We start from the raw sequence: 26,456 nt of genomic DNA on the forward strand, positions 1-26,456 counted from the left end.
TAGAAATATCATTTTCAATTAGAAAGATGTCATCCACATACAATATGAAAAATGTGACAGCGCCCCCATAACCTTTTTATTTACACATGACTCCTCATTTTTTATGAAATCAAACATTTTGATCACATCATTAAAGTGAGTGTTCCAACTTTGAGATGCTTGCTTGAGTCCATACATGGATCGTTGTAGCTTGCAGACCATGTGATCACTATCACTGGATATGAAATCCAAAGGCTGCTCCATATAGATATCTTCCTCAAGATATCCATTTAGGAAGACAGTTTTCACATCCATTAGCAAAATTTTATAATCATGAAAAACTGCTACCGCAAGCAAAATACAGATGGATTTCAGCATGGCCACGGGCAAAAAAATTTCATTATAGTCAATGCTTTAGCGTTAACTATAATCTTTCGCAACTAGCCTTACTTTATAAGTCTCTACCTTATCATTCGATCCAATTTTTCTTTTATAAATCCATTTACATCCAATAGATACAATACCTTCAGATGGATCTACTAAAGACCAAACCTAGTTAGAATGCATGGAGTCAATTCTAACTTCATCGCTTCCATCCATTTTTCGGAGTCAATATCTAACATTACCTCATCATATGTCTTGAGATCATTCCTAATATCTCTATCTCTCACAAGAAATACTTCCTCTAAATTCTCTGTAAGAATACCTAAGTTCCTTTTAGGAGGACGGAAGATCCTACTTGATCTACAAGGTGGAGGTACCATATCTACTGGTTCACTATTTGGTTCAGATTCTTAGACTCAATGCTTTTCTGAGACCTCTTCGAGCTCAATCTTCCTCCTACTGCCTCCATCTTGGATAAACTCTTTTTCTAAGAAAACGGCATGACGACTCACAATCTCATTATGATCCTCGGAAAGATAGTAGTATCCCATGATTTCTTTAGGATATCCTATAAGACGAGCCCTAAACGATCTAACCTCTAACTTGTCCGTCTGTTGTCGCTTGACATGGGCCGGACATCACCAAATCTTGAGATACCTAAGAGTTGGCTTCTTACCATGCCATAACTCGTATGGAGTGGTAAAAAATGAATTTAGAGAAAATTCGATTCAAAAGATGAATTGCAGAAGGTAATGCATATCTCCAGAAAAATACAAGAAGATCTATGAACCTCATCATGGACCGGACTATATCCAATAAGATCCGATTCCTCCTTTCAGATATCCAATTGAGCTGAGGTATTTCTGGAGGTGTCCACTGTGAGACTATGCCATTATTCTTAAGATGGATCCAAAATTTTTCACTAAGGTATTTCCCTCCTCGATCTGATAAAAGAACCTTTATGGATTTTTTGTTTTATTTTTCTACTTCATGTCTGAACTCAATAAACTTTTCAAAAGCTTCACACTTTCGATGCATCAAATATATAAAGTTATACCATGAATAAAAGTTATGAAGTAGGTATAGCCACCCCTGGCTTGTACATCGAATGGACCACGTACGTCAGTGTGTACCAAAGCTAATATCTCAGTGGCCCTTTCTCCTTGTCCCACAAAGACAGCTTAGCCATTTTTTTTTTAAGACAGGGCTCATAAACTGAATAAGACTCAGAAGTCAATGGCTCGAGAAGACCATCTTTCTCCAGTTTGTTGAGTTTGTCCTCTCCTATATAGCCTAGCTTAAGGTGCCATAAATACTTTTGGCTAATCCTATCTCTAAGTCCCTTAAACCTTACGGCATTCACAGTTTACTCGTTGATGTTGACACTCGCATCTACATGCAAATAATAAAGATCGTCAATCAAGAAAGCACGTGTAACAATTTTGTTTCCAAAATAAATCGCACACGTCTTTATTGAAATAAAAATTATAGTTATCCTGTGCCAGCAAAGATATAAAAATTAAATTCCTACTAGCTACAGGTATATAATAGCAGCCTTTCAAAATTAAACTAATCCCTAATGGTAATCGCAAAGGATAGATCCCGATGGCTACAGCAGCAATTCTTGCTCCACTACCGATCCGTAGAGTGATCTCACCTTTTCTCAGTCCTCTAACTTCTTCAAGATCCAACATAGAAGTACACAGATTAATACTTGAACCAAAATCTAGAACCAACTAGAAGAAAACATCGTTAGATTAATTTCAATTACGAGCAAGTCAGATGTATCTTCAGAAAGCCCATCCTTCTTTCTGTTCTTCACGATTGCCAGATAGGCCGAACAGTTTCTTCTCTAGTGGCCTTCAACATTGCAATGAAAAAACTCTCTTATCGTCAGCTTTCTTCGAAACCTACTTCTTGGGCTTGGCCTCGTTCTTTTGTTTCTTCGTAGGCTTCTTCTTTTTCTTGAAAGAAGATTTTTTCTTAGAGAAAACCCACTCCATAGTCAGAACCATATCCCTTGAACTTTTCAAGGTGTCCTCAGTTGTCACCAATGTATTCAGCAATTTGGACAAAGTGCTATCGATATTATTCATATGGTAGTTCATAATGAACTGTCCATACGAATTAGAAAGAGACTAGAAGATCAAATCCACCTACAATTTCTTGTCCATATTCATTCCGAACTTCTAAAGCTCTTCGATGTCCTTGATCATTATCAAACAATGATCATTGACGGATTGTCCATCACGCATTTTCACTCTGAATAGTCTTCAAGAGACCTCAAAATGAGCTATACGATTCTGCTCACCATACAACTCTTGCATATGAGTCGATATCTCCTTAACAGTCCTCATATCTTCATGCTGTCACTAAATATCATTAAACATGGACGTTACAATGTAACACTTTGCTTTATTGTCCTCATCCATCCACTTATCAAGTACAGCTTGTTGATCAGGGGATGGATAAGCTGGAACACAAGTGCACCCTAGTCTAGGACATAAATTAGTTTCTCGAAACTGAGAACGATTTTCAAATTCTGGAGCTAGTCTTTAAAGTTCGTTCCAGTCAACCTACTTATGTCAAGGATACGAGCTAAGGGGTTGGAACTCGACATGGTTATCTACAGAGATAACAGTTTCTAGTTAGATATTTGTACTTATTAAATGTTTATTCTAGGAATTTTAAAAACAAACAAAAGGTTCTCACTATTTTCTCGAATCTCCTACGCTCCTTGAATGAAGAAATGAAAATCTGTATGCGATCGATTTCTAATAGGTACTACGGTCCCACTAATCCATACACATCTCATCTAACCGTTATTGATGAGCATAGACCAATAAGTGGACAACACCTTCTCCATTGCTTCATTAAACAAGATGCAACGGGTTTGGTCTCTAAGTCCTGTGGCCTCACTTAACAGTTATTGGTATATTTCTTAAGTCAAACCCATCGTTCACCAGCGGATGCAAAGCCGTCATTGAAATCTTCACCTAACAGTTATTAGGCTCAACCCCATCTCTACCTCGGGACATCAAATGTCAATAAAGTGATTGTACTTTCCTGATGCAACCGAACCACTGTAACCAGCCGAGAACGATCAACGCTAGAAAGGCACCCACATCTCTACAATGATGGAAGACCTCTAGGCTTAATATTTAGTAAGGAGATTTAGGTTTAGGTCTCTTTTAAATCAGTAAATATGACATCTCAGAACCATATCCTGAATAGGTACCATGCTAGTACAACACCACCATGCCCATTATGGTGGGTCGATTCAAGCTTATTGAGACTCGATAAGCTCCCCAAACCAAAGCCCAAGTCGGAATCAATATGGCATGGTGTGCATAGCACAGGGCAATACATTACGGTACAGCAAACCTTGCCTAAAAAAAGTCCGCATCAATCTTGACTTCTTGTAAGCTTCTACAACAAACTTCATCATTTTGTCGCTCTATATTATTTTAATATTTGAATAATTTTTTGTATACATGAGTTATCTTGCATTAGGAAGAATCCTATATAAAATAATTTCTGCAATAATTACATTCAACAAAACAAAAATCTGTTTAACTGTAAATTAGTTTTCTAGAAGTTATTTTCATAATTTTCTAGTTTTAAAATTTTTGAAATTAAATAATTTGAAAATTAAACTTTTGTACGTTCTATCTCAACAACTTGATTTCTATGAAATAAATTCTGCAATATTTATTTCTAGCGAAGCAAAATCTGTTTTGTATTTTTGCAATTAAAATTTCAGATTATCATATTTCATTTTCTAAATTTTGTATAACAGATTTATGTAAATCACAAATTTTCTAATTTATTTTTTATGAAATCAATGATTCTTTAAATTAATTTTTGAATAAATAACAACGATGTAAATTACTAGTAATTAGATTTCCATATTCCATGTTTTAGGAACTTAGTTTCTTCAAAATGCAAACTCTATTTTTAACTTCTATAAAATAATTTTTTTTGGCTATCTATGCATCAATTTTGGATTCCTGATTATTAAATTGGTCTATTATAATATATGATTAGATTAATTTTTTCAAACTAAAAAAATTACATAATTTTAGATGTACAATTACAACTAAATTTCAGATTATTAAATTTCCAGTTTGAATATTACACTCAGATTATTAAATTTTTCCTGTTTGCAAACTAAAATTCTGTATAATATGTTTTAGGAACTTATTTATATAAAATATTAATCTGAAAATTTAGAACATAAAATTTAATTAGGAAGGCTTATGATATACTATTTTGAATAAATACTATATAGAATAGATTTTTAGGTTAGTTAATTCCATGCAAGTTTAGGATCATGTTAGGCCATGTAATTATTAGATAATTTTAAACCTAGAATTATCAAAGACTCAGAATTTTATATTAAATTCATCATAGCACTATTTTGATTAAAGTATAATTCTTGTAATATTTCTAGAGAATTTTTCAAGATTAGTTCGAGTTGTTTAGTGAGTGTGCTTGCAAGAAAATTAATGATTCACCTTACGTAAATTTTTCATTATTTGCCTTTGAATAAGCATTTGATATCCAATAAATTATAGATTGATTAACATGCACAATATGAATTTTATGAAATTGAGTTTTTCTGTGAATCAGGCTTTTCATAGAGGGATCAGTTCATGAGCCGACATAAAAATCATGTTCAGTAGATATTCTCATCCAAGATCCAGACTTACCTTGCATTAGGGATTTTTTGTGTAACCTAGGGCTAACCCTAGGTGGCCAACAACTCTTAGAAGCCCTAGAGGTGGCCAGCCAAGCCTAGGAATTCCTAGGGTTGCCATCAGGATTAAGATTCAATTCTAGTAGCTGCCACATACCTAAGATTTCCTAAGGTAGCCACATAGGGTGCCAAGTGTGGCTTGAATTTTTGTATGATCCCATTTATCACCCTACTTGACTATTTTGAGAAGGCGATCTGAACGGATTTTTCATGAGGTCTGTGGTGGTAGTGGAGGACTTAGGCCACCAGCTTTCTTGCATGATGAGTTTGAGGAACAGATTTACATACAGCAGCCAGAGGGATTTGTTGTTCAGGATAAGAAGGACAATATTTACTTGTTGAAAAAATTATTATATGGTTTGAAGCAACCTCCTAGATAGTGGCATAAGCGGTTTAATACATTTACGCTTAGGCATAGTTACTCTTGGAATGACTATGACAGTTGTGTTTATCACAAAAGGATTCCAGATGATTCTTTTATTTGTTGTTACTCTATATTGATGGCATGATCATTTCAAAAAAAAATATCTGAGATTAAGAAGTTAAAGACTAAACTTAACAATAATTTTGAGATGAAAAACTTAGATGCAGCAAAGAAGATTTTGGATATGGAGATTCATAGGGATCAATGCATAGGCAGGTTGTTTTTGTCATAGAAAAATTATATTAAGAATGTGCTTGAGCATTTTAGTATATAAGATTGCAAGTCAGTGAATATTCCACTTGCAGCACACTTCAAATTTTCAGCTGTTTTGTCCCCACAATCAGATGAGGGAGAGCACATGTCACGTATTCCATATGCTAGTGTAGTTGAAAGTATCATCTATGCCATAGTTTGCACACGTCCAGATATCTCATAAGCCGTTGATGTTATTAGCAGATACATGGTGCATCCAAAAAGGATCTATTGGCAAGCTATAAAATGGATCTTATGCTATTTGAGAAGCACTACGGATGTTAGTTTGGTATCGGGGTTTAGACACTTGCAACAATGTTGTTGGTTATGTAGATTCTAATTATGTAGCTGACTTGGATAGGTCTCTGATAACCTATATCTTCACTCTCTCAAATTATGCCATCAATTGAAACGCGACTTTACAGTCCACTATTGCTTTGTCTACTATAGAAGTTGAGTATATGACAACAACAAAGGCAGTGAAGGAGGCCATTCGGTTGCGAGATTTGATTGGTGATCCTGGCTTATAGTAGGATGTGATTATTATTTATTGTGACAACCAGAGTGTCATACATCTGACTAAAAATCAAATGTATCATCAAAGGATCAAGCATATTGATGTCAAATACTACTTCATCGGGGATGTTACATCATAAAGGGTCATTGTAATGAAAAAGATTCCTATGACGGATAATCCAACGGATATGATATGTTACATCATAAAGGGTCATTGTAATGAAAAAGATTCCTATGACGGATAATCTAATGGATATGATGACCAAGCCACTTGCCACTCTTAAGTTCAAGCACTACTTTGACTTGGTTTGTGTTTTGAGAAGCTAAGCTAAACAGTTAGGGGCATTGTTGGAACAGATGGAGAAGAATTTACTATTTTGTGTTGCAACTTCGTGGAATTCAAGCCAAGATGGAGATTTATTAAGTGTAGCTTGAATTTGTGTGACCTGATTTATCACCTGATTCCATAATTTTTTGAGGCAAGTTGAGTAGATTTTTCATAAGATTTGTGGCAATAACAGAGGGCCTAGCCCAAACTTAGAGCCCACCACTAAACTCTTACGGGGCTGCGGGAGTTGCACCCCTGCAGTACGGATTCGACTCATTTTTGGACTTTAGCTGGCCCATTCGGATATTGTGGTCTTTTCTCGTTGTTTTAAGATCTAGTGGCTATAAATTATATTTTTTATTATTTGAGCCACCGACACCATAAAGATTATTCTCTTCATACTTCATCTTTTGATATAGTGAAATCTCTCCCCATCTTCGTCCATAGATGTAGGCCAAAGACTAAACCACGTAAATCCCCATGTTTTATTTTCCATGTGATTGCTTGTTGTTATTTTAGATTTCACACTAATTAACAAATAAACTTGCAACATAGGAGGCCTAAATCCTAGGCCAACCCTTTTAATTATAAATAATGAACTGGATGCAAGGTCAAAGGGTGTGAGATACACATGAGAAGAAGACTGAGATGAGGAGAGTACTGACTAATTCTTGGAGGGCATGCAGGGTGTGAGTACTCTGTGTGGTACCTAAAGATCTCTCTATTCATCTTTTTCATCACCTCTCTTCTATCATCTTTTGTTGCTCCAAGAATTGATTTTGATGATCACAAACCATTTGAGGAGACTACTAATGAGTTTTCTATGTTTAGAGATTATTTTTATGATGTTTCAAGTAGTCCAAGAGATTGGGTTTGAAAAGCTCCATCAAATATGCCAAAAGTTGAATTTTCAACAAGTTGAAGTTTTGAAGGCTTTTAAGAGTGTCCAAATTGATTTGAATTCATTTGAGAGTGTTTGAATGAGTTCTGATAAGTTTTGAACCTTAAATGCATGAAAAACTGGGTTAGAACATGATGGAACGACCTATCTAAGTAATCCCCTTCAATTAGGCAGCCGGCACGCAACGTTTTGGATCATGGCACATTGTGGGACGACCCACCTGGGATGCCCCATATAATTGGGATGCCTCTCTGAGACTCTGAGACCAAAACAAAAGGCAGAACTTTCTGTCCGGCCAATTGGGACACCCCATGGGATGCCCCAATGCCAGTGGGACGTCCCATTTCTGCGAGCACGCGTAACGGCTAGTTTTTAGTCCATTTTTTATGCATTTAATATGCATTAAACGCACTCCAATGGCTCAAAACCAACTCTAAGACATTCTCAAGGGTGAATGGCAACTATAAATGTTCTATTCAAGTGAGAAATCACAAAGTTTTTGCGAGCTCAAAGATTAAATTCGAGAAAAACCATTTTCAACCCTAAGAGAAGATTAAAGCATTTAAGCACCTCACCAACCACTCTCCAGCAGCAATCAAGTGTGAAATTCATTGAGAGTATACAGCAAAGGCTTCCACCCCTTAAGTATTGTATTTCTATTGCTTTTATTGTATGTATTTAAGGGATTTGTGTGCTAAAATTTATATACTCTGTTTTTCTCAAATAGTTTTTGGGTATTTGAGTTTTGGGGTTCCAAAACTTATTTGAATTGATCCAAATCCTGAATCGGATTGTTGAGGATTGGTTTGTATCCGAAAAATAAGTATTCTTACTTGGAAGGCAAGGGTCGGAGGTATCCGACGTGGTGTAATCCATTGTAATCAATTTAGCGGATTGAATTTTCAAGTAGGAACTTGAAGAGTGGATGTAGGTGCAAGGTTGGTACCGAACCACTATAAATCCTTTGTGTTTGTTGTGCTTGCCTTTCTTTTCTTGTTCTTTATGCTCATTACTTACTTCTTATTTGTGTTTAATTTTGTTTCTATTGCAAGTTGATATACTTCACTCTTCACCTTGGCACATTGCTTAAGTAGTTCAATCTTTGAAATTTCAAAAAAACCCAATTCACCCCCCTCTTGGGCTTTATATCTGGGCAACAAGTGGTATCAGAGCCCGATGCTCTAGTTCTTGTTTGATTTAACCATCAAGAGCTAAAGATCCATGGCAGCCTAATTTGGCACATCTCTATCCGAGGGGTAATCCACAAACCGATCTCCACTTTTTAATGGGTCAAACTACACCTATTGAAAAGTTCGGATAAGAATTTTTATTCAAGCACTTGACTATGACATGTGGAGTATCACAGTAAATGGACTACACACACCCACAAAATTGATTGATGGCATATCTATCCCTAAGTCGGAAGGTGAATGGGATGATTTTGATAAGAAAATGGCTTAGCTCAATGCTAAAACCATTAATGTTTTATATTGTACTTTGGATGCTAATGAATTTAATCGTATTTCTACATACATGTCTACTAAAGAAATTTGGGATAGGCTAGAAGTCACACACGAAGGCACAAACCAAGTAAAAGAATCTAAAATCAATATGTTTGTACACAACTATGAACTGTTTAAAATGGAAGCTGAAGAATCAATAACTCAAATGTTCACTCGGTTCACTGACATCATAAATGGCTTAAAAAGTCGTGGCAAATGTTACTCTAACAGTGATCTTGTGAAAAAAATGCTCAGGTCATTATCAAGATCATGGGAAGCGAAAGTCATTGCAATCCAAGAGGCCAAGGACTTGAATGTTCTACCATTGGAGGAACTGCTTGGATCCCTCATGACCCATGAACTGATCATGAAGCAGCACACTGAGGAAACCAGAAGAAAGAGGACCATAGCCCTCAAGTCAACAGCTCAAGAAGAAGATGACTCAAAAAAATCAGACAATAGCGAAGAAGATGAGGACTTGGCCCTAATCACTAGAAAATTCAGACGGTTCATGAGAAAGAAAAGACAAGAGACCATGAGAAGGCTACCAGCTAAAGGAGAGCCAAGTAAAGAAAAAGAAAAGGAGCAGCCCATAATTTGCTATGAGTGCAAGAAGCCTGACCACTTCAGATCAAAATGCCCTCAACTCAAGAAAGGCCAAAAGAAGTTTAAGAAGAAGGCCATGATGACTACATAGAGTGACAGTGACGACTCCACCACTAATGAAGAAACCCAGGAAGAAGCCAACATGTGCCTTATGACACACGAAAATGAGGTATCATCTGAAACTCAACCTGAATTTACTTATGATGAATTATTAGAAGCTTTTCATGAACTCTTAAATGATCTAAAAGAATTAGGAATTAAAAATAAAAATCTAAAATCAAGAAACCATGAATTAAGCAAAAAGAAGAAATTGATAAGAAAAATGAAGAATTAGATCTAAAGAATCAATCACTAATAAAAGAAAAAGATGAACTCTCTGGTCAAAATGAAACTCTTATAAAAGAAAATCAAAAACTAAAAGAAGAGATATTAAAGTTAAAATCTATAGTTGATAAATTTACTTTAAGTTCAAATAAACTTCAGATGATTATTGATAGTCAAAAAGATGTATATGATAAAGCAGGACTTGGCCACAACACTCTAAGAAAACAAAAGTCCTTCAAAAATATTTTTGTTAATAAATCCACAAGAAATTTACCAAATGTTACTTGTTTTAGATGTGGTATGGTAGGGCATAGAGCATATACATGTTCATCAAACAAATTTGATGGTAGAAAAGTTAAGAAAATATAGGTTCTAAAAGAAACCATTGTGACTAACTCCAAAGGACCCAAATTAGCTTGGGTACCTAAGGTTAAAATTTGATCTCATGTGTGCAGGTGTGTCTTGCATCCCAAGCAACAAAAAAGAAATGGTATCTTGATAGTGGATGCTCAAGACATATGATAGGTGATGAATCACAATTCATCACATTGGAAGCCAAGAATGGAGGGATAGTCACCTTTGGAGACAATGGCAAAGAAAAAATCATCGATATCGATAACATTAGTATCACTCCCTCCACTTGCATTGAAAATGTTTTACTTGTAGATGGTCTTAAACATAACCAGTTAAGTATTAGTCAATTGTGTGATAAAGGTTATAAAGTAGTTTTTGAATCATCTATGTGTATTGTAACTAGTCCCACTGATGCGAGCACTAGATTCATTGGACATAGGCATGGCAATGTTTACATGATTGATTTGGATAATCTCTTTACAAAGCATGCAACGTCTTATGGCCATGAATGCTAAAATTAATGAGACTAGTTGGCTTTGACACCATAAGCTTGCACATATTAGTATGCACACACTTTCTAAAATTATTAAAAAAAATTTGATTTTTGGTTTGCCAAAAATTAGTTTTGATAAAGATAAAATATGTGATGCATGTCAATTAGGTAAACAAAAAAGAGTTTCCTTTAAATCTAAAAATATTGTTTCAACTTCTAAACCTCTGGAACTCTTGCATATAGATTTATTTGGTTCTACAAGGACAACTAGTTTAGGAGAAAAAAGATATAGTTTTGTAATCATTGATGATTTTTCGCGTTTTACTTGAGTTTTATTTTTAGCTTTTAAGAATAAAGCATTTTTTGCATTCTCTAAGTTTTGCTAAAAAGTTTCAAATGAAAAAGATTGACCTATTGTTTCTATTTAAAGTGATTACGGAACTGAATTTGAAAATAAAGACTTTGAAAATTTTTGTGATGAAAAAGGCATAGATCATAATTTTTCAGCATCTAGAACACCACAACAAAATAGAGTAGTTGAAAGAAAAAATAGAATACTAGAAGAAATGACACGTACCATGCTATGTGAAAGCAAACTCTCAAAGTACTTTTGGACGGAAGCAATTAACACAGCATGTTACATTCTAAACCATACCTTAATAAGACCAATTTTAAAGAAAATACCTTATGAACTATGGAAGGGTAGAAAGCCTAATATAGGTTATTTTCATATTTTTGGTTGCCGGTGTTTTATTTTGAATAATAGTAAAGATAGCTTAGGTAAATTTGATGCTAAATCTGATGAAGCTATCTTTCTTGGCTACTCTACTTCTAGTAAAGCTTTTAGAGTATTTAATAAAAGATCACTAATAGTGGAAGAGTCAATTCATGTTGTTTTTGATGAAACTAATGACCTTCCATCAAAGAAGAGAGGGTGCTGATGATACAGGTATCATAAAAGATGGAATGAAGGAGCTCACCCTAAATGACTCGGATCAATAAAATAAGGTTCAGATGGATGAAAAATATGAGGATGAAAACATCAATAATCAGAACATTCAAGAGCAATCTCAAGACACAGGTAATCTTCCAAGAGAATGGAGGTATGTCCACAATCATCCTAAAGAATTAATAATTGGTGATCCGACATAAGGTGTAAGAACTAGATCTTCATTTAGAGATGTTTGCAATTATGTAGCTTTTGTTTCTCACTTAGAATCTAAAACAATAGATGAAGCTGAAAAAGATAATAACTGGATAATTGCCATGCAAGAAGAATTAAATCAATTTGAAAGAAATAATGTATGGACACTAGTTGCAAGACCTAAAAATCACCCAATAATAGGAACCAAATGGGTATATAGAAACAAATTAGATGAAGATGGAAATGTTATAAGAAATAAAGCAAGATTAGTTGCTAAAACATATAATCAACAAGAAAGAATTGATTTTAATGAAACATTTGCTCCTATTGCTAGACTAGAACCTATAAGAATGCTACTTACTTTTGCTTGCTTTATGAATTTTAATTTGTTTTAAATGGATGTTAAGAGTGCTTTTCTAAATGATTATATTGCTGAAAAAGTTTATATTGAACAATCTCCTGATTTTAAAAATCATAAATTTTCAGATCATGTATTTAAATTAAACAAAATATTATATGAATTAAAACAAGCTCCTAGAGCTTGGTATGAAAGATTAAATTTTTATTAGAAAATAATTTTTTCAGAGAAAAAATTGACACTACTCTTTTTATAAAAAGAAAAGATAAAAAATTCTAGTCATACAAATATATGTTGATGACATTATATTTGGATCCACTAATGAAAATTTGTGCCAAAAATTTGCCAAACTTATGTAGGGGGAGTTCGAAATGAGCATAATGGAAGAACTCATATTCTTCCTCGGACTCCAGATCAAACAAATGAAGGGATCTCCATCACCCAAAGTAAGTACACAAGAGAGCTATTAAAGAAATTTGGAATGGAGAGCTCAAAAATTGTAAGTACCCCTATGACCCCTTGTAAATTAGAAAAGGATGAGCATGATAAAAGTATTGATACAAAACTTTATAGAGGTATGATAGAATCTTTATTATATCTGACTGCAAGTAGACCTGATATAATATTCAGTGTATATATGTGTGCTAGATATCAATCAAACCCTAAAGAATCACACTTAAATGCTGTTAAAAGAATTTTTAGATACTTAAAAGGAACACAAAACCTAGATTTTTGGTTTTCAAAACAATCATCTATGGACTTAATAGGTTTTTCAGATGCTGATTTTACTGGATGTAAACTTGATAGAAAAAGTACTAGTGGAATTTGTCAATTTCTAAGAGTAAACTTAATCTCCTAATTTAGCAAAAAGTAAAATTCAGTGGCTTTGTCTATAGTCGAGATCGAATACATTGCAGCTGAAAATTACTGTGCTCAAATCTTGTGGACTAAGCAATAGCTCATGAATTTTGGCATTGAACTTAAAAACATTCCCATAAAATGTGATAACACTAATGCCATCAATTTAACCAAAAATCTAATTCAACACTCTAGGTCAAAACATATTGAAATTAGACATTATTTTATAAGAAAATATATTCAAAATAATGATATAATGCTTGAATATATAAATATCGAAAATCAATTAACTAACATTTTCACTAAAGCCCTTAATTAAAATAAATTTTGTGAAATTAGGAGAGAATTGGGTATCTTAGATTCTTCTATTTGAATTTCTATCACAATTTCGCTCCCAAAATTTTTTTAAAAATTTTTAATTTCATTATCCTAATTTTGGGAGCCATCTATCATTTTTTAAGAATTTTTTTAGTCATTTAAAAATTTTTCAATACTATTCAAATACCTTCTTGGATTTTTATCCGTTGAAATTTTCTGTAAAAAATCACATCAAAATTTACATAGACCCTCCATGACCTTCTCAACTCGATGTGATCATTTTTTGATTTTTTCTCTTAATTTTTTCCTCTATTTAAATCATTTTCTCCATCGCCTGAAAGAGCCCTGAATGGGGCATCCCATGGGACATCCCATTCATGCGGGTAAGTCACTTATAAGTGAGCCCACCCGATCATTTTCCTATAGAACAGGGAGTTGGGATGCCTCAAATCCCAAGCCTTCTCCTCTCCCTCTCATCCCAATCAAGAATTCACATCCTTACTGTCCCAAAAACCTCAAAATCCATCCTAACCAAAACTCATTCTTCTCAAATCCATCTTTCTCACGGGTCATTCTCAGTTTTCCCCAAATCTTCAAGCCCTAGCCATCAAATCCATGGGAAATCACTCAAAAACCCTCTTCTCCTCTTTGATTTTGGTTCAATCCAACCCTTCTCCACTCTCTAGACCACTTTTCATCATCTTTTTGCATCATGGCCCTCAAGATGAGGATGCCACAAAGGAGAAAATCTGTGAGATCCTTGGAGGCTGAGGAGAGAAGATTGCTCAAGAGCCGCCCCTTGTTTTACCTCCTATGACACCAAGTAAGATTTCCTTGTCTGCTAGAAAAGTTGCATTGGGTAGGAACGTAGATTTCAAATTTTTAAGACAAGATAGATTTTCTATTGGGAAGAAGATGATTAGGCAAGGTTGGAAATTTTTTTTAAGCTTATCCGAACCAGTTTACATAGATTTGGTGAAGAAATTTTATTCCAATCTGTTTTTCTCTGAGGGAGTCTTAAAATCTACTATTAAGGATGTTCAGATCATTTTAAATGCTCTACGACTAGGTAGATTGCTTCAAATGCCCTGTGAAGGTAGTTGTTTGGATGAACTGCCTAAGAAAGAAGTTGGACTTAGAACCATACTTGGGAGGGATGATGTGGAAGGTTTTCTAAAAATTGAAGCCAAGGATCTGAGTGTAGAGATGAGACTGCTCCACCATATGGTTTCCAGAATTTTCTTCCCTAGAGGGGGAAGATATGATCTAATGATGGGGAGAGACATATGTCTCATGCACCATGTTGTTTCAGAGTCTCTTCTGAACCTTCCTTTTTTAATGATTGATGCTATGAGGGAAGCCTTGAACAGGTCGAAGGCTCCCTTGCCCTATGATATGGCCCTCACAGTTATCTTTAGAGGGGATGGAGTCAGTTTTGATGGAGAGGCTGTTTGTAGACTGTCATACACTGACACCTACAACAACCACTCTCTTAGGAGGATGGGATTTGTGAGTGGATGGCCGGTGGGCCAAGAGTCGTGCTGCAGAAGAGGATAGTGATGAAGATGAGCATGCTGAGGGGGAGGATCCTTCTCCTGTGCCTAGGCCGAGCCCAGCAGATCACCATGTTTCGGAGCCTGAAGCAGGACCCTTAGTTAGAGTACCCCCATTGAGCCGTACCGTATCTACTTTTAGCTTGGAGGATGTTGATATAGGACAGCTAGCTGAGAGTGGCAGAGATTTTATCTGTTCAGCTGCAGCGGTTTCAAAATTAGCTTCTTCAGCAGTCTCACCAGTTCCAGCAGCAGATTCTACAGCAGGTTCTCCAGCAGCAGGCACAGTAGCAACCACAGCAGTTTCACCTAGCTCACCGAGTGCCTTCTCTGATCCTTGGACTCTTCTATTGTGTCACACATTTCCTCTTTGATGGAGCTCTTGTCTGACTTGAGTACTAGACTGAAGGGTATGGAGAGCTCCCTTCTCAAATTCAATGCCAGGATTTTCGATATAGAAAGGGAGGTCAGACAGATTGTAGTCTCTCTCTACTGGAGTGGATACATCGACTTCTTCTATGCCGCAGATGGATGATCTGGCTCGAGAGATAGAGAGACTCCACGGTCAGCTTCGTTCCTCTCTTGAGCTGCTTTGGACAGACATCAGAGACTCCAGAGACTTCGTATCTGCTGATCTAGATGGGCTCTGACTTACTGTGAGGGGGATCTTGTCCCAGCTTAATGCTATCAGAACTCAGCTTCAGTCTAGGTCCTCTGCATCTAGTGAGCCAGCTTTTGTTCAGCCTATTGCTTTCCATCCTCTGACATCTTTCTCTCGATCCAGACCCTTCAGTCGAGGACGAGGCTGATCATGTCTCACCTTTTTTGATCTCGTGCTCGATGCCTAGTCTCACCGATTTCATCATTTTGTATTAGATTACTTAGTTATATTGTGTAGATTGGATGTATAAGAGCTTTATGCTTATTATGACTTTTGTAACCTCTCTTTTGGTATAAATGAATGAGGTTGTTTCCATTTGACTCATGTCTCTTTGGATGAATGTTTATCATCATATCCCTTTGATTGTATGAATGTTTATTATTATGTCTCTTTGGATGAATGAATGCTTAGTATCATTTCTTGTTAGATGGATGAATGTGGTATCATGCTCTATTTTCTTGATACTTGACTTAATACCACGAACATCCTACTCTTCTAGTTTATTCTTTTTGACGATGTCAAAAAGAGAAAGAAATAATGAAACATAAAAAAAATATATAATAATGATAAAGGGGGAGAAATAAAAGTAAATGGAGAAAATAATGCATTTGAAGGAGAAATAATGTTAAAATATGAAAATGGTGTAGTTCTTAAAATCTTTTGAAAATCTTTTGCTCTTTTTAAGCTTTTTAACAATTTTTACTCTAACACAGTATTCTATACTAAATGATAAAAGCTCTGATACTGTTTCACCCATTTTTTAAAAACAGCTCTGATACTGATTCATAATTTTTTTAAAAAAAAAACTCTGATACATCCATTTTTACATTCATTTTGATACTATTTGAAAAATTGCTCTGATCAACCTATTTATCTTAAATGCTCTACTAATCTTACTTTTGCACTGATACTAAATTGACTCGATACATTCGTTTTTTATTCTTGCTCTAATTGTCTCACTCTTACTTTAACATCAAGACAAGAAAAAGAAAAGAGATATATCTTCTCATATCTATTGCTCTGATACTAGAATCAAAAAAAAAATTTTATATACTTTCTTTATATAAGAAACGGGGAGATTTGTTTTCAAATAATCAAAATAATCTAATCCATACAAGAAAGAAGAGGATTTTGATTGAATAAGGACAATCTTTAGAAATTCTCTAATTCATTCATAAATTGTTTGAGCTAAATGAGTTAATTCATTAAAGTTTGTATATCATGACCCTCTATGATTGAACTCTTGGTATAATTCTAGTGCTTCACCAACCCAAATTACTTGGGCTTTAAAGATATTTTTTTATAAATACTCAAATATTTTGTCATCATCAAAAAGGGAAAGATTGTTGCTTCAAGAATTGATTTTGATGATCACAAACTATTTGAGGAGACTACTAATGAGTTTTTTATATTTGAAGATTATTTTTATGATGTTTCAAGTAGTCCAAGAGATTGGATTTGAAAAGCTCCATCAAATATGCCAAAAGTTGAAGTTTCAGCAAGTTAGTGAAGTTTTGAAGGCTTTTGAGAGTGTCCAAACTGATTTGAATTCATTTGAGAGCGTTTGGATGAGTTCTGGTAAATTTCGAACATTAAATGCATGAAAAACTGGGTTAGAACATGATGAGACGACCCACCTGGGTCATCTCCTTCTGTTAGGCAGCCGGCACGCAACATTTTGGGTTATGACACGCTGTGGGACGACCCACTTGGGACGCCTCCCTGAGACCAAAACAGAGCAGGATTTTCTGTCTGGCCAATTGGGACGCCCCAATGCCAGTGGGACGCCCCATTTCTGCGAGCATACGTAACGGCTAGTTTTCAGTCTATTTTTGATGCATTTAATGCACATTAAACGTACTCCAACCGCTCAAAACCAACTCTAAGATATTCTCAAAGGTGAATGGCAACTATAAATGCTCTATTCAAGTGGAAAATCACAAGATTTTTGCAAGCTCAAAGATTAAATTCGAGAAAAGCTATTTTCAGCCCTAAGAGAGAGATTGAAGCATTTAAGCATCTCACTAACCACTCTCCAGCATCAATCAAGTGTGGAATTCATTGAGAGTGTACAGTAAAAGCTTCCACCCCTTAAGTATTGTATTTCTATTGCTTTTATTATGTGTATTTAAGGGGTTTGTGTGCTGAAATTTGTATACTCTGTTTTTCTCAAACAGTTTTTGGATGTTTGAGTTTTGGGGGGTTCCAAAACTCGTTTGGGTTGATCCGAACCCTGAATCGGCTTGTTGAGGGTTGGTTTGTACCCGAAAAATAAGTGTTCTTGCTTGGAAGGCAAGGGTTGGAGGTGTCCGACATGGTGTAATCCATTGTTATCCATTTAGTAGATTGAATTTTCAAATAGGGACTTGGGGAGTGGATGTAGGTGCAAGGTTGGCACTGAACCACTGAAAATCTTTTATGTTTGTTGTGCTTGCTTTTCTTTTCTTGTTCTTTGTGCTCATTACTTGCTTGCTTCTTATTTGTATTTGATTTTGTTTCTATTGCAAGTTGATACACTTCACTCTTCACCTTGGCACATTGCTTAAGTAGTTCAATCTTTGAAATTTCAAAAAGACCCAATTCACCCCCCCTCTTGGGCTCCATATCTGGGCAACATCTTTGCAAGTATACTTCTATCTTATTATTATACATGTGATTTATAGATTAATAGTTATATATCAAAAAAGAGCGATCCTATTTCATGTTGTCTGTTTTCTTCCGTTGTGTAGCACCCTGCTGAGGTGATTCCATATCCATCATATATAGTATATACCATGGCAAAGTTTTACTTGGCGCTGGCCGCACAAGTTTTACAAACATGCCAAGCAAAGGCATGGTATAGCACATACCTTTAATAACCCAAGCTACCTAATATTCAAGATTTGGAGGTATTCATTTTGTCCATCTACTAGTAAATGAAATACCAAATTTAGTAGTATAAGATGCACTATCTTTTGAAATAAAGAAATGAATAACTGATACACTGGCTTTTTATGTTATAACATAAAATCTTTTACTTAATGAGCATGTCAAACATACACAATTCGACCATCATTTCATCTATAGCATATTTTTGGTTGACCAACCAAAGTTCCTTATAATATATTATAAAAGAAAATTTAACTGTTTTTACCAAGACATCTAGCCAGTAAAAAATTAATCACTTCTTTACAACTGATGTTGTTTACTTAGCCTCAATTTGATAGGAAGGTACAAATATAACTAACAATGCACTTTCTAATTATTTATATATTTGACTTTGTGTTTAGTGTATATATCATGTTTTGCATGTACAAAACTCAAATCACAAAATCATAACCATAGTTATCTAGCCTTTTGCTAACAATAGCTTCATGGATCCTCATTCACCAAGTATTCCCATCCAGGGCTACCTTCAAGTTTCTTAATTTCCTTCTTCACAACCTCCATCCATGTTAGTTTAGCTCTTCCTCTTCTTTCCTCATAGCCTTCGTCACAAACTAAAGTACCTTGCCCTTTCAAATCTTCATTGTACATGTCCATGCTATCTTGATCAATTTATGATCACTTAGTATTTAGCTTGTAATTCCTCAGTTCCTTATTATATTCATTTCTTGATCTATCCTTCCTAGTTTTACCACACAAAACTTATATATAACATGTGCATGAATTTAAATATAAGAGTTGCAAAATACAAAACTAAACCTTTCAATGCGATCTACATAACACAAAATGCATATAAACAAAAGATCAGATGTTTTGAAGAGAATGCATCCATGAATCAGCCCATTCCAAAATTTAAAAACAGTAATATTAAAGTTTCAGATGAATAGGAAAACATCCATCAAAGAATGTTGTACAGGCATTCTAAATCATGTAGATTGCATCTAATGGTCTGGTTTTGCATTTTTCAACCCCTTATATTAAATTTTCAAGTGGGTGTAAAGTCCTTCCTTTTCAGCCTGTGTATTACAACCACATCCTATATGCATATGAATCTGCATGTGGCTGTCTTTTGTTTGTTGATGGGAATATATTATGGGTTCTTCTGTACTTCTGTGTTTGATGATTTTTTTAATATCAAGCTAGAAGAACATCTGAATTGAGCATAAGAGCATAAGGGATTCCCTCTTTGGTAATCTTGACTATCACTCTCCTGTTATACTTTTCGCTTCTTCAAGAAACCACCGGGTATTCACAATTGATGATTGGTCAGTTTTTTTTAATATATATTTTATAAAGTACAATCCATAGCCTATTGTAATCATAGTATCATACAAAAATTTTAAGTTGTAAATGCTGGTTGATCCTTGAATTTATTGACCTCTCCAACTCCTGCCCCTCAAGTTTCACCACAGGTTGCACATAAAATTCCTAATATAATTAAAGTTTAAGGAAAAAAGAAATATAGGAATTTTCTGTTACATTGACTGTTAAAAGAATCATATTATAACCTCCGCAGCTTAGGCAATTTAAATTTAAATTTAAGTGCAAGACTACCACAAAAATAAAATTTTAGCACATCGGAGTTTTCAAAAAAGCATAAGAGACTTACAAAACCCCAGCCATTTCTGGTAAATTGTGAGCCTACTATTGCAAATCTGCACTGCATGGATAGAAATATCTCAATATATGGTTGCTCGTCTATCACAGCAGCAACACCATCATTGCTAGGACCAAGTTCAAGGGCTCTAGCATACTCTTCTGGAGTACCAAGCACTTTTAGCCTGGATCTTGCAATGCCAAACTCCTCAACCAGATAATTTTCAGCGAATGAACCTGCCTGAATCCCAATAGGTTCATCACTATGTATTAAGCTGTCAAGTCCTTTAACAGGAGATGAGAGATGTTGCACAGTGAGAATTGAAGTTAGACTAGCTGTGTAGCTGGACTGAATAATTAAAACCACAAAAAGCCAAATTATCAGCACTGCACGCCCTAAAGTACTCACGGTAGTCTCTTCTGAGAAGTCAAAAGAAAGAGAAAGATGTCAGTCTAAAGAACTTTAATTTGATTAAGCAAGGATTATAAAACAGATTTAAGTTTACTTACTATGGGCAAAAAACAAAGTTGAGAAACTGAACCTGCCAAGAGACAACATCATACAGAATTAGATTCTACATAACTTTTGAATAGAAAAATTGAGTAGTTTGATCAATACCTATTGATGGATATTTTAAAAATAATAGATGCAGACAGAATAGATAAGCAGGGGAAATAATGCTAATAATGATATCTGGCATACATAAATACACCTTTACAAGATCGTGCTTCCTACGTGCAATTTTGTTTCTATTCTAGGCACAATAAGGGACCATATGAGAATCATGCTAAGAACTAAGCAATGTGGACAAAATAAGCAATTTTTTTAGACCATGACAATGAAAATTAGCTAAAATGCAAATTAACGGCTGTAAATCTATCAGCACAATGTCATCATTTCAAAAAAGATTTCCATTTATACAATGCTTTTTTCTTGAAAATAAGAAAAATTAGTGTTTCATTCAAAAGAAACTATTCAGATTTCAGGGTTCCAAGTGCTGGCTCATGCAAGTTTATGCTGGGAAGCACACTCCTTGTTGGACCAATACCTGAACACAACACATGGTTAGTGCTACTAAATACTGACCTAGTGCAAAGCATTGGGTTCAAGCAAAGCACAACATGTGTTGGCACCATGATCTGTCGTATCAGCCATACCACCGAATACGGACTGTACCATATGAATTGGGTGGGAATCGGTACAAAACTCAAGTTCGGATTGGTACAAGCATCATACTGCCCTATACCGAGGTTGTACCAACCTGTACTAAGGTGTACCGAGCCACTCCTAGGCACACCAATCCATATGGAGGTGTACCTACTCGTATCAAGGCGTTCTAAAATAAAAATTAAGAAAAATGTCTAGTGAGCTGTTTTGGTATGAGATGCATACCATACCTTACTGGCAATACCATACCGAACCGATAAGGTAGTGCTATAGTACCAGGTACCGGGATTGCGGACCTTGGCTGGCACAAAATGTTCCATACCAGCCAATAGCCACTAACAAGGACATACGTGCTTGTAGCACTTAAATCTTTGGTTTTAAGTAATCTCAACAACCCATCCGAAAGAAGCTTTCTTTATGTGAAACTATGGCAAAACCTTCAGTTTGGCCAGCCCATTATTAGCTAAGATATGAGTTACTCCAGTATCAAAATTTGGGTTGATCAAGCTCAAGTTCGAAGGACCAAAATAGTTTAGAACCCACTATGGACCAAAGCTCACATAACACAAACCTAGCACAACACTTTATATAAATTACAATTATAATATAAAAGATTTATTAGCATATATGATAAAAGGTTGCATACATTTTTCTGTACTTCTCTCGTCTTTCCGTTCATCTTGACATGTTACTCCTCTCCCCTCTGAACACTGATATCATATAAATGTTCCTCATGCCTATTCTATCCTTGCTGGTTAGTTACTAATACTTGTTAACAGTTACATTGATCTTCCATGTGCCAACTTCAACGGTTTTAGACCCAACCAATCATCCACCCCTCTCCTATTACATCATGCAAAATCCAATTCATTTGCTTGAGGCTAGGCTTAAGTTGGGAAAGCATGGCCCTAACAGCACTAAAGAACCCTAACCTTTTTTCCAACCTTAGCCAGAATCCAGCAAGGATCCATGTGGAATCCATGTCTATCTTACTTGTTTATTTAATTGACTATCATATATCATAGGAAGAGAGATATAATAGATGCTTAAAAAGGATAAGGTGGAAGTGCGGGGTTTATGATAGATTTTCTAAGATATTTTTTATTCTGATCCAAACAAATACGGCCCCTTAGGTAGTCAGACTTATAAGTCTGGCAGGCAAAATCTAGTAGAAAACAATAAAGAAAAGAAACCACAAATATCAATTAGCTAGCTTATAAGAGACAAGGTTAAAACTCTGTTCTGATCTCAATATGTGGTCAAAATGAGTTATCCCACTACTTTTGGCAATTTCAGGTTTTCGGTCCAAAACTAGTTAAGTGTTTAAAAGAATAAAAAGAAATCCAAGAAAAGCTGAATTTAATTCAAGGAAGTTTGGATTACCTAAAGGTGAAAAAAAAATAAAATACCAAAATCAAGTTAACTAGCAGTACGCAAGAGCAGCATCCATGCAATCCAAGATCATGTAAGACCACTGCTACATTTAGTGTGAGATATTTTTTTCGCTGCTTGGGACAATGTAGTCACCAATCACATGCTATATGCACTTCAATAAGCACTATGTTTGCTTGTTTATTCAGCTTGAACTTAACATATGCCAAGTCTCAGGGTCACATGTATGCATGATCTTGTAAAGCTGGTTTTGCTGAATGGATGGACCCTCATGGTCCTTCAACAATTGTAGGTGCCCACCAATCTGCATATAATGTTCACAATTTTCATGCTTTTACCAATTTATGTTGGAATAAACAGTTTTAAAAGTGTCTTACAAATCTGTTAATTAACCAATGGATTGCAAAAGCTTAAGCTAATAAGGAATAGGTCACCAATGTATATCAAGCTTAACACCCCTCCCCCCAATTTGTTGCACCACTTACACATGTGGAGACTAGAATGGGCCAATAAAGCTGGGTTAATTAAATAAAATAACAAGCAAGGAGGAGATTCAAACTCATGTTCTCAACAAACATATGCTCTAACGCATGTTAATTAAGGTCAAGTGAAGAAAAGACCCAAGATAACAAACAAGTGAGCTAAAGAAAAATTGCCTCAAGGGGATTTGAATCCATGATCTTCACCTCTGTTACCATGATGTGAGCTAAACCAACCACTTCAGCTAATAAGGAAGAGGTCAACCATATACATCAACCTGGGCAAAACCTCTTTATTTTTGTAACCGTGTTGAACGCATTTTTGCCTCAACATCATAAATGGAGCAAGTTTGACTCCAATTTTACTGACATGCTACCACATAAGCTCCAAAGGGACTCATGCATATAAATGACAGATCAATGTCTGCAATCTTAATGGTATTTTGCATTTTGAGAACTTTATTTCATCTTAAAAGAAATATACTCATGTTGAGTGCCCTTTCCACAAATGCCAATTCACAGAGATAGGAAGCTTAAAATATATGAAGTAGACATAACAATCACCCATAAGTCAGAAGGAAAACTATTGGAAAGTAGGTTGTATTTCCCTAATTAGCTACTCTAATTAGGGATGATAAAGGTGGGTATGGGCTATGATGTTTCCTTGTAAAAGAAAAGGTTATTGTATATAATGGGGACTACTCCACCCCATACAATATAAAAAAATAAATCCTTCTTTCTCTCCACATTCAGCATGGTATCAGAGCTCCTTGGTTCTGATCCATGAATTTTTTTTTCCGTTCCTAATCTCTCCTCTTCCCTCATCACGACCTCCTCCCTTTGCCATCATCCCATCTCCTCAACACGCCCCACCTCCTCAACTCATTCCCCATCGCCGCTCTTCCCTTTTGCTCGACCCCATCTTGTCACAGATCAGCCACCGCCGCAAATCAGCCACCGCCCAACAACACTCCCACCTCTTGCCTTCCCAATCTCCCATCACCATCCGTTCCATCACCAGCCCCATCTCGTCGCAAAACGCCACCGCCACCATCGGCATCCGCAACCGTCCTGATCCCTTACTCATGATCTCCCACCGCCATCTGCGCCCACCAAACCCCCCTCCCTTCTCCTTCTCCAACTCCGGCATGATCTCTCACCACCATCCGTGCCACACTCTCCGTCCGTACCACACCCGGCACCACCCCCTTCCCTGCCATCGCCACCCCGTCCCTCTGTCATCCCCTCTCGCACCTTGTGCAACTATGCCCATGGAATTCGCCCGTGAAAAGGGACAGGTCAGCCCTTCCTTAGTTGATTTCCTTTTTTTTCAAAAAAAACAAAACACAAAAAGAAAAAAAAAAGATGAATATCATTCAGTGATCTTTTGTTTTGAGCTTACTTGAAGATGTTAGGCGGTTTCACTAAGGAGTTGGAGAAGGCGATAAGTGAGGTGGTGACTCGTGCCTCTATCTCTCGATCTGAAATGGATAATCCTTCTCTTCAGATCAGTTCTGTTCGATTGGATGGATCCCTCACTTATCTTTTGTGGGCCAGAAATGTACGGCTGTTCATCAAAACCTGTAGTTTGGCGGGTTTTCTCATCGGGACTAAACCGCAGCCACCAACGGGAGATACTGCTTTTGTGCAATGGGAGTCGGAGAACTCACTTGTGATGGCCTGACTAATCAACTCCATGGTGCCCTCAGTTGCTCAAGGTATGTCATTCTTTGAAATTGCTCAAAAAATTTAGGAGGCTGCTGCCCGAACTTATTTCCAGCAGGATAACACAATCCAAGCTTTTGAGCTCAAACGTAAGATGCGTGCACTCAGACAGGGCGAACTTTCTATCACCGCTTATATGGCAGAACTTCAACATTTATGGTCAGAGCTGGATTTTTATCGCTCCTTCAAGGCAAGTTGTGCTAATGATGCTGCTGAGTTCAAAAAATTACAGATGATGAGCGAATCTTTGATTTTCTTACCGACCTCAATAAAGAATTCGACCCAATTAGAGTTCAAATTTTGGATCGAAGTTTTGATCTTCCTTCTCTCAATCAGATCTTCTCACTAATTCTAAGTGAGGAAACTCATCGACGTGTGATGATTGCATCCTTTGCTGATACAGCCTATTCTGCAATGGTCGCTCAGCCATAATCACAGCCGCACGATAGAGGTGATCGAGATATGCGGATATGCTTCTATTGCAACAAATCGAGGCACATCCGTGATACATGCTGCAGTTACATGATCATCCTTCATCTGGCCAGGATCGTGGTAGAGGAGGTCGGCGAGGAGGTGGGTGCTCTAGAAGAGCAATCGATCGTGGTCAGACCAATTTTTTTGAGGTCCACAATGCTACTTTATCTGTTTCAGCTCCTCTATTTATCGCGGTTTCGTTTGTTTCTACTACTCCATCAACTGATGCTGGAGGTTCTTTGTCTATGGAGGAACTGCATACCTTACATCACATTCTGACCAGACTGAACACTTCTTCTAACAATACCTCTTCATCTGCTACGGATTTGCTTAATGATTCTTCCAATCTTTCTTTCATTTTTTTATTCCCGTTTTGCACAAACTAATTCTTATACTTCTGATAGTGGTAGTGCACTTACTGCCTTAGATACTTCTCAATATTGTCTCCTAGACTCAAGAACTACCAGTCACATGACAGGACAATCCAAGTCATTCATGTCATATTCACCTTGTTCTAGTCGGGATAAAGTACGTATAGCTGATGGATCCTTTTCCATCGTGTCAGGAAAAAGTTCTGTCAACTATACACCGACCATGACATTGTCCTCAGTTTTACATGTTCTTAGTTTTCCTACTAATGTCCTCTCTATAAGCTCCATTACAGTTACTTTAAATTGCAAAGTAGCATTTTTTTTCCACCTATTGTGTTCTCCAGGAGCTGACAACGGGGGAGATGATTGGGCATGGTAGAATGCATGATGGGCTTTATTATTTGACTAGAAGAGGATAGAAAGGTAATCTAGAGACTAGCTTGCTTGTATCTTCTTTCGAAAATACTGTGCATGAACTCCAATTACAACATCATAGGCTTGGTCATCATTCTTTCTCTGTGTTAGCAAGACTCTTTCCTAGTTTACATAATATCTGCGACAAGCATAAATTGGTTTGTGATGCATGTGAGTTTGCTAAACACAAACAAACTA

At 36.1% G+C, this 26,456-nt stretch overlaps 1 protein-coding gene and 1 pseudogene across 4 annotated transcripts in view; one reads left to right on the forward strand and one right to left on the reverse strand.

The window, feature by feature from the left end:
* The window catches only part of LOC105042750 (glutamate receptor 3.1), a 43,365-nt gene that overhangs the window by 7,863 nt on the left and 9,046 nt on the right, over positions 1–26,456 (reverse strand). For all 4 annotated transcript variants that reach the window (XM_019849724.2, XM_010920054.3, XM_073256744.1 and 1 more), the window contains exons 5-6: positions 20,746–20,777; positions 20,249–20,655 (exon numbers count right to left, since the gene is read on the reverse strand). In XM_019849724.2, the coding sequence (XP_019705283.1) occupies positions 20,249–20,655; positions 20,746–20,777 (439 nt within the window). The remainder of the gene's footprint in view (positions 1–20,248; positions 20,656–20,745; positions 20,778–26,456) is intronic.
* Positions 8,765–9,985, forward strand: LOC140856933 (uncharacterized; annotated as a pseudogene).

The sequence above is a fragment of the Elaeis guineensis genome, chromosome 4 (genome assembly GCF_000442705.2).
Source record: "Elaeis guineensis isolate ETL-2024a chromosome 4, EG11, whole genome shotgun sequence".
Taxonomy (NCBI): domain Eukaryota; kingdom Viridiplantae; phylum Streptophyta; class Magnoliopsida; order Arecales; family Arecaceae; genus Elaeis; species Elaeis guineensis.